The sequence below is a fragment of the Mycetomoellerius zeteki genome, unplaced genomic scaffold (genome assembly GCF_001594055.1).
Source record: "Mycetomoellerius zeteki isolate Tzet28-1 unplaced genomic scaffold, Tzet1.0 scaffold407, whole genome shotgun sequence".
NCBI classification, from domain to species: domain Eukaryota; kingdom Metazoa; phylum Arthropoda; class Insecta; order Hymenoptera; family Formicidae; genus Mycetomoellerius; species Mycetomoellerius zeteki.
The window spans coordinates 383-9,763 of record NW_017257400.1 but is presented as its reverse complement, the minus strand read 5'-3'; the positions used below and the strand labels follow the sequence as shown (position 1 = coordinate 9,763).

General features: G+C 36.9%; 3 protein-coding genes across 4 annotated transcripts in view; all 3 read right to left on the bottom strand.

The window, feature by feature from the left end:
- Ncc69 (sodium chloride cotransporter 69) overlaps positions 1-1,238 on the bottom strand; it is a 24,195-nt gene extending 22,957 nt beyond the window's left edge. Inside the window, exon 1 of the mRNA XM_018453750.1 lies at positions 744-1,238. The gene's annotated coding sequence lies outside the window, so the exon portion shown is untranslated. The remainder of the gene's footprint in view (positions 1-743) is intronic.
- A 2,736-nt stretch (positions 1,239-3,974) lies between these two features.
- On the bottom strand, positions 3,975-6,349 carry LOC108726252 (ubiquitin-like protein 7). 2 transcript variants are annotated; one of them, XM_018453710.1, is made up of 5 exons: positions 5,951-6,349; positions 5,374-5,579; positions 4,978-5,114; positions 4,208-4,849; positions 3,975-4,151 (listed from the first exon to the last, which is right to left on the bottom strand). In XM_018453710.1, the coding sequence occupies exons 1-4, from the start codon at positions 6,096-6,098 to the stop codon at positions 4,231-4,233; spliced, it is 1,110 nt and encodes a 369-aa protein (XP_018309212.1). In that variant the 5' UTR covers positions 6,099-6,349; the 3' UTR covers positions 3,975-4,151; positions 4,208-4,230. The 2 variants fall into 2 exon arrangements, with proteins under 2 accessions (XP_018309212.1, XP_018309211.1); XM_018453709.1 differs by having other exon boundaries at positions 3,975-4,849.
- A 695-nt stretch (positions 6,350-7,044) lies between these two features.
- LOC108726241 (meckelin-like) lies at positions 7,045-9,204 on the bottom strand (the record flags this gene model as incomplete). Its single annotated transcript, XM_018453692.1, is given in 7 exon segments — positions 7,045-7,121; positions 7,200-7,343; positions 7,427-7,637; positions 7,801-7,981; positions 8,040-8,308; positions 8,382-8,843; positions 9,092-9,204. Coding segments are annotated over 7 exon segments (1,457 nt in total), but the record flags the coding sequence as incomplete, so codon positions are not given.
- Between the last annotated feature and the right edge of the window lie 177 nt (positions 9,205-9,381).

Here is a 9,381-nt window from a genome sequence, read left to right as displayed (position 1 = left end):
GTATAGGTCGCGGACCAAGCGCACGGTGTAAACGTAGCCCTTGTTTATCCTGTAGGTTAAACAAAAACATCTATCGTATAGGTCGCGGAGTAAGTATAAATGTAGCCATTGATGCATTCTATTATTTATTTAAATATTTTAATTAATAATTGTTATAAGTGGGTTCAAATAATTTTTTCTTGCTTAAGGGAGTCTTGAGTTTTCAAATGAATATAAATATTTATGTTAAAAACCTTTTTGATATTATAAATTGTATTACTTTTGATATTATAAATTGTATTATTTTTGATATTATAAATTGTATTATTGAGAACCTAACGCTTAAATGTCCGACTACTGGGACATTTACTTTAACCGGCCCTGTGCTTCCACGAGTTTGTTCTCGCACCATGGAAGGATTACGTAATCCTTCCACCATATCTCGCACGCGACCGGCTCGTTTGGCGCAGACAGCTTGTCCGCCCTGGCGAAATCGAGGGATCGCGTTCTCGCGGTTCTCGTAATCTCGTCGCGCATTCGACGCTAAACGCGACCGGTCTAGACTGGTCATCCGTCTTCTCTTGTCGCCTCTGTCCACGACTTTCCACGTCGCACTGTAAAACTTACGGACAACAGAAAAGAAACGCCCGCCAAAAGGGAGGAAGCTAAAGAAACTATGGCATATTTATAAGATAAAATTCGAAATTGCGGACTATATTTAGCGTTGAAAGCGCGACGGAAGAATCGCTCTTTAATCTGTTCACCTTCTCGTTCGCTAATTTCGCAGTCCTGCAAACAAGGGATCCTCTCAATCGTCAAATCTTCAGCTTCCCCATAACCTCGCACCCTGCACAGATTTATCTCGATCCTAGTGGAATGTACGTCGTCCTTTTCGCGCTCTATCCAGCCAGGCGGCTTCTCCAAAGCCCGGTCATCGCGACGAAAACTTGATAGCCTTTCACGGTGTCTCTCGCTGGTCCTTTTCAACCAGACCGGCACCTCGCCAATCTAATCGGCAAGGTGAGCAGGATCGACACGTGTACCTCGGTGCGCGCGTACCGACGTACGTTCGTGTGAATGAGATGGATGGGTGCGCTTGCACGCCAGACGTCGCGAGCACGTGTTACTCGTGTCACTCGTGAGCGAACAGTGGGGAGACTCCGACGTGTCCGAACCATACGAAATCCCGATTCTTACTGACAGACCGGACCGTTGCAGAAATCCCCTTCACCTCGGGGCTTCGCTACACTCAACTCGCTCCAATGGCTGCGTTCGGAAACGTCGCTCGGATACCTCTGGTGCCTCGAATTAAATGTTAAACAAGGACGGATGATGAATCCGAGGCATCGGAGGCATCCGAGCGACGTTTCCGAACGCAGCCAATGCGTGAGCGAGAAGTACGAGAACCGGCGGACCGAACCGGCACACCATGAGAGCATACGCATCAACGCACCGTCGCCGGTGTAGTATGTTCTTTTTGGCTGAACTTTTGCATCAGTTCGTCTTTCTTCCTCTTCTTTCCTCCTGGAGAGAAAAGGAAGAAAGATCACTTGGTGCAAAAGTTCAGCCAAAAAAACAGGCCTATTGTAGCGCGTGGCGCATTTCTCTCTCTCTCTCTCTCTCTCTCTCTCTCGCAAATGTATCTCCTGAATCAAGATTGCATATCTTGAAATAAGGTGAAAATTACAAAAGTGAACAAATTCACTACATATTGACCAATTAAATTATGAATATTCTAGCGAATTAGCTCACTTTTGTAATTTTCATCTCATTTCGAGATACGCAATCGACCCCCTGGAGATATGGTAGTATCTCGGCGCTAAGCATGGTGCGAGACAACTGCCGTGCCTCCTTTACGCGAACCGGCGTGTTGCGTCAGACGAGATTATCCGATCTCAATAACAGCTGTCCCGATCGAGTACGAATTACATGACTCGCTCTTTTATATCAAGGAATTTTTACAATACCGTTTATCCAGATACGGTGAACACTAAAGTCACGTTATCTTTTTCTTAATTAGTTGAGCAACTATAATTAAGAAAAGGATAATGTGACTTTAGCGTTCACCGTATCTGAAGCCACGTTATTGCAAAAACTCCCTATTATCTGTATTTTGCTACCCGTATTCATAGTCAGCCTGAGTCAGACCTTATACAGGTATATATCTATATTTAAGGCTTCCATAAATTTATCTTCAGATGCTTCACGAATTATTTTATTGGCTGCGGAGCATCTAAAGATGAACTTAAGGAAGTCTTAAGTTTAGATGCTTAAATATAAGGCCTGATTATGGGTACCCCTGATATCTTGATTCAGCAAATAAAGTAACTTTGCCACTGTTATAAAATTCTTTACTATTCTCTTAAAGTGAATCTCACTGTAAAGAGTGAAATCTCATTCTTAAAAATTGAAAATTGAGCCACCTTTTTTTAGACTCGCTCAATTTTTACTCTGAGTGAGATTTCACTTCCAAAAATGTAAAGAGTATGATTGGTCTCATTCTTAGTTCCTCACTAGATTTAAATGTATATAAGCTAATTATATTAAAGAATTTTATACAGTTGCAAAGTTGCTTCCTCTGCTGAATACAGCCATTGTACAATTTAAGGCGCTATATATAAAATTAGGTAGGCGTGGCAAATATATACAGTTAGAGTAAACTTGCATAAACCTATTTCAATTCCAAAAAAGATGTAATTGTCAATTATTTGAAAATCATACCATGAAATATTCTTTGTAAGTTATTTTCAAATAATTTACATGGTGAATTTTTTACTTGTGTAGAATTCGCTTTCCAAGTGGCAATAAATAAATATATTATATGTATAATATATTTATTTTTGAATAAATGTACAATAAATATACATATATCTCATTAATTTTTCATGTAATCATTTTTTACATACATCCCATAGAAATAAAATTATTATTAATATTTTAGATAACTATAATATTGCTGGTATCACAATTTAATATCAGAATTACATTTCTCGAGATTTAATTGTTCTTAGATCTCTTCTGACTCATCAAATTAATCTTAATTTGACGTCAAGTACAACGTCAGATCCTAAAACTTCTCAAACGATGACTGTATACTTAAAGATGTGACACGCGCGATTGTGTAGGTTTTTTCGCGACGCATTCGATTTCACGTTAACCATGCTACACCACTGTCGACATGCATGACGCATTTAGTCCGAGCATTCGGCACTGATATATCTACATATTAAAGCATCATTCCACGTGGCTCGCATGTGTTGGATAAAAGTTTTTATCACAATTTTAAATCTTAGGTTGCAACTCTGTGAAACGAAATTTTCTTATGTATGTATGCACATACAATTGTTTGATAAAAATTTTAATTGATAATATCCAATGCTATAAAAAAATGGTCACAATATTAATGTTATTTTGAAAGAGAGACAGAGAGAGAGAGAGAGAGAGAGAGAGAGGAAGAAAGAAATCTAATCAAAGTCATACATGTACATATGCATGTATATTTGCATTGATTTTTATGAAATATGTTAAACTTTGATTGAACTCCTGATGACTTCGTATAATTTATTATGCTATATAAAATCGATTATCTATATACAGGCGCATGAAAAAGACGAGATAACAGTTCCATAAATCATGTATCAGTAATGGTTAAAAAATTTGTAGATAACTACAGCATATGTGATATGTCCGAACGTTTTACTTCATTCATATTATAACGGCACAAGAACGTTACATAGAAGAAATAAAAGTCACGTTTTTGTTTGAGCAATCATCATAAATGTAAAATTGTCAGAGATATAAAAATTCATACATTATATATATTTAGCAAGTGTAGCATATTTCACTAAATACAGTTTTCTTAATATATACATAATGTCTATTTTCTTTATAAATATATATATAATTTTTTTTTTGCGTTGATGTTAATAACAAAGTACATCGTACTGCATTCTAATAAATTAGAATAATAGTCTTTATAACTCTTGAACCATGAAGTTTCGCAGATTTTGCTATTTTAATGTAAACAATGTACCTCAAAAATCATATAAAAAAAGGCTCCCTCAAACAGTAAATTTCACATCTTGAACACATTCTGTATGACTCAGTAATACTCAGCATCAACGTATGTTACAAATTGAGAACATGTGTCGTGGATATTCAGGCTGACTCATCTGGAAAACACTATTTTCTGAAACATTTGTACAAATACCGCAATCATTTATATTACCTCGTCCCATCGTTCCTAGTCCATTAATTATCATAGAAACCACTAAACACAAGTTCGATGGCTGCTTGCACGTCACCATTGGTAAACTGTAACGCCTGAATGTTTATCGTGTCGTCTTGAAGACCCATCTCGTGCATCTGTCCCAACTGCCGCTGCAGATCATTAATCGGTGGTGAGAATAGCGGTAATACCGGCGACAAGGAGGTCGCCGGCGACGCGGCTGGCTGCTGCGGATTTGAATTGGTCGCCAATGCGGCTTGTCTCATGGCTTCCATGAACATCTGTGGCGTGATCACGCCGGTGCTTTGATTGTCAGTTGCGGGTGGATTGGCACCGTCGGATGTAGAGGACGGCAGATTATCCAGTCGCTGCGATGCCTGCGAATTCGTAGCTGGCGACACATTAGGGAAACGAAGATTACTGTCGTTTATAGGCTGCGTGGCAAAAAAGTGGGCAATATCGCGTGCCATTTCTTCCTCGAGGGTCATGCTATCTACGCTATAGGAACGTGCGGTAGTAGGCTGTGAACTGGTCACTGAACTGCTGGAGGAGCCGCTGGAGGCTGCGTTGTGCGCTTCCTCGTGCACGGCCGCTGCAATGTTCTGCGCTGCCTCGATTAACACTGGATGCAGCTGTGCTATTCTAAATATGAGACAATAAAAAAAGCTTTAAATCCATATTCATACTAAAAATGTATTGTTTTGAAAAATATGCTATTTGCGTAATATTTCTGAAGTAATATAAATTTAGGAGATCATACATCTAATTACCTTCTGACAGTGTCAACATCTATGAAATGCGCCATTAATTCTGGATCCTGCAACATGGCAATGGCGACTGCATCCTCATGCAATCCAGGAGAGGATGAAATAATATTATCTATCACCTCTGGTCTTTTGCTTAAACGCTGAAATATATCACAATGTTTATATAGCCAGCAAACAAACTGACGTTATTTATCGTCATTTTGATATCAAAATGATGTTTTGGGTGTCAAAATGGCATCAAAATGATGATAAATAACGTCAGCTTGTTTGCTGGATAGATGTTCTCCAATGATACTTGATAATTATAATTAAAGGTATATATTACGTGTTATGTAGGATATAAAAGTATATATATATATATATGTCATAGAGCATAAACATTATGTAAACAATATTTACATGCAAAGCACTTCTAAATGCAGGGGTCTCATTGAAAGATTTAAATGCCGATGCCAGTTGTAATATGCAATCTTCTGATACATGTTTATTCAATATTGACGACTCTGGCTCTTTCTTCTGTAGCGCATGCACCATTGATCCATTCTTCAATCCGACAGACTCCACTGTTGCATCATCCTCAAGTATAAGCCCACAATAAATAAATTCTAAAGAAAACGAGAGATAATCATTAGTATTGTGTTTATACTAAAGTTGAATTTATTCTACAAGGAATTATTTCAAAAAGCTTTAACTGTAATTAATTTTTTTTTTTTTTAATTAGAATTGAAGTTTCCTCAAGAAAGATAAAAAATAAGGCTACTCCACTAAAAATTGAAAACAAGACTAACTTATTAAGGATTGAAAATAAAGCTAATCTGATGAGGATTTTTGATAGTCTTAATGTCTTGATGTATATATCAAATATATAAAAAATCAAAGAACATCTGATGTTAAATTTTATAGGATCGAATAACAAAAGAGTACAAAGATACTGGCGACAAAGACCAATCTCCAAATAGTGTAAAGTCACTTTTACCAAAGGAATCCTTGGGCAGATTCCACCTTTCCGCGGCTTCTTGCTTCAGGGCCGCCACTTTCGTCTTCAGGTTCACGCCGCTCAACGTAATCGGCATGACCATCTCAGAATTTATCTGTACTCCGAACAACAGCTCCATGGCTATCATAATTAAACGAATCAACTGGAATCCGAGGATCAACTCGACTCTCAGTACGGTCTCTTCCGCATTTAACCTTCAACTTCTCGGCTTCTTCTCGACTCCCAGAGCCCGTGAATCTCTACGAAAACTCTCTCTCTTTTGTCCGTTTCATACATCGAAATTGATTGAAATCCAGAATAACTTGCAACTAGACACACAAAGGTTGTTGACAAAAGGTTGCCTGAAATCTAAGGTTACCGATGCAGCACCAACACCAAGAACAATCTGAACAATGCAGTGATGCTGAAAAATTGAAGAGATTGCCTTTTCATGCTCGATATTTAAGGTCTGTTCTTTTTCGAAGAATTATAAACAAACACACTATACCTGTCTCACTTTAACCAGTTCAGAATTTGGGATGGAAAAAGAACAGACCTTTAATTTTTTTTAGCGATAAAAAATAATATAAATGATCACCGAAGGTTTGTCGCGTCGCAAGCTCCAACATGTTCCAATATGCTTCACTATAGCTCCTTCTCACTCTACCAAGCATGTTGAAGTGAGTAGGAGCTATGGTAGGAGCATGTTGGAGCTTGCGACGTGAACAAACCTAGAATCTCAAAAAAGTAATACGACCAATCAGAATCATTTCAGTTTACCGCAACAGTCAGCATCTAGTCAGCATCAGCACTCTACGTGCTATCAGTTTTAAGGCATATTTTCATGTTTTCATGAGTTACTTTCTTTTAGATCATCCAATAGCAACGAGAGCTCATTGATCCGCTCCGCAACAGTTGAGTCTGCTGAACGCGACCATTGGCCCTAAGGGGATCGATTCTGTATCTTGAAATGAGGTGAAAATTACAAAAGTGAGCAAATTTACTAGAATACTAATAATTTCATTGGTCAACACCTAGCAAATTTGCTCATTTTCACCTTGTTTCTCATAATGTCAAAATGTTTTCTTACACTCTCATAATTTTAATTTAGGGCCAATTTCTTTGGACATATATTTAATCTTAGGTAGACAAAAATTAACCTCTACTATAACTGAAAACATGTAATTAGAGAAATAATTTATGATCATTGAACAGCATATATTGTTGCAAAAATTGCTACTATGAAAACCGTGTTGAGATATGATAACCGTCGCTGTACAAGCGAAAATGTAAAAATTATACAATGCCAAAAAGAAGGCAAACACAGTGATTTCAAATGTCGCTAATAACCATTCGTTTCCATGAAACACAGCTTTGTTGAAGGAATAATTATCTGCAAAAATAAAATTATATTCATTAAAATGACAATATCTGCATTAAATTTTATCATTAAAAATCTTTGTAATTTTCTAATACCAGTATAAAAAACAGATTTGTCTTTGGCATCTACAAAAAGAACGTCCCATAATTTTTCTAATATGTGCTGCTCTTTGATTATATAATCTTCATTTTCCAAACAATGATCCAGAAATTGCGTTAGAAAGAGCCTAATTTTTTACCTGGTTTCAGATGATTGTTTCCAATTTCTAGAAAGTGTGTCGCTTGCTTTTAAAATTTCCATGCTTCCCTGTGCAAAATGTATTACAAACTGTATAATAATTATTTTTAGATTGCATAGTAGTCTTACTTTAAAAAAGTATAATAATATTAAGGTTTTCTCTTTTGCAGGCATGAAAATAAATGAAGTGTTGTTAACAGTGGTGCTCTTCCACGAACAATCTCTTACATACATTATTCTTTTGCCTCATGAGTTCATCATATAACGATTTAAACGAGTAGGTCAACGATAATATAAAAGTCTGGTCGGTTGTGCCGGGTACCAGGCCTCTGTGCGCACATAAATCGTCTTCTTCTTTTCTTAAATCGTTTATCAAGGTACGAAGATCATTATCCGCAAATCTATGTACTGATCTATCAAAAGCAATGTTATTAATTATCTCTTTCATCTTGTAAGACACGCTTAAATTACCTTCCATGGATATAAAAGCCATAATAATTATGTGCCAATATGAACACACAGATGTTCGCGATCGAGCATAGATCTACGAACTTCTGCAGTCTGTTTCTAATGTATCTCTCGTAAAACGTAAAGCGAATCAACCATTGTGAGAGATATATAAATATGTACATGAAGGTGCAAATCGCGAATTGCAGCGTAAAATTGTCCTCCGTTTCGGATGATGTATTCGAGATAATCGATTCCGGTATCGCTAACATCCACGATTCCAAATCGAATACCTAAAACGATGTAATTATTCAAATTTTATTGTGTTGTGGATGAAATTAGATTGCTTTTTTTGTGTCAGCTGACCTGCAGGAAACACAGAGTGTAAATCGATTGCAATGCTACATTTATCCTTCTTCTGGTTTGCAATTTGCACCATTCGTTCGCGATGAAGTAGGTTCTCCAAACGCTGATTGGAAAATCATGTACATAACTGCGTTCGGTTGTCTCCTGCAAAGGCACGATCGAACAAATGGAAGAAAAATCCGGCGTGTATTTTTCAATCGAAGAAGACTTGGATATTTCATTGGGACTCGTGTTCTTGTTCGTCCTATGCAATCTTCTTCTTCGCTTGGACGCGATGATGTCCGATGTTATTCTCGAAGATTTACCCTTACCCTTTGGAAATCTGTTGGAATACAATTTCTGTAAAGAAGTACGCGGAGAGTCGTACTTCGGTTGATCGTGTATCGTCCTCTGTTGTTCCCAGTCGATGAAAAACACGCTCAAATCCCAGTGCTGATAGACGAACCCTATCATTTCTGCAATCTAAATGAAAGAAACAAAAATGTTGGATGCTAAATTTTATGGGTCCTGCCCTAGATAGTCGAGAGGTTCAAGTTTGAACCCTAGCTGAGATGTTTTTCTCAATAAATTCTTTACAGTATGCTATTAGTATTGTTAAATTAATGATCAATTTAACTTGTAAATTTCATTAAGTTTTATGTAGTAAATTGGAATCGTTGACATATTTCTGTTAATTAATTTTAGATAAAACGTCACGTTGCTTTACTTACTTTAAAATTAAAGGCTACGGTAATGTATGTTCGGATTTCTTCTTCATTATCTTCGTTAGAAGAACTATGTTGCAGTAAGGTGCAAACATTGTGATAAGACGTACAGATAGTCTCTAAGAATTGTATGGGTGTTACATTTATACCATAAACATAAATATTAATAAACAGAAAAAAAAATTAAGGTGGGAAAATGACAACCATTCGATATGGATACATTTCAATAAAACGGATTTATATTTCGCAAATCAGATTACGCATTGAAGATTGAGATTGAAGATTAAAGATTGAAA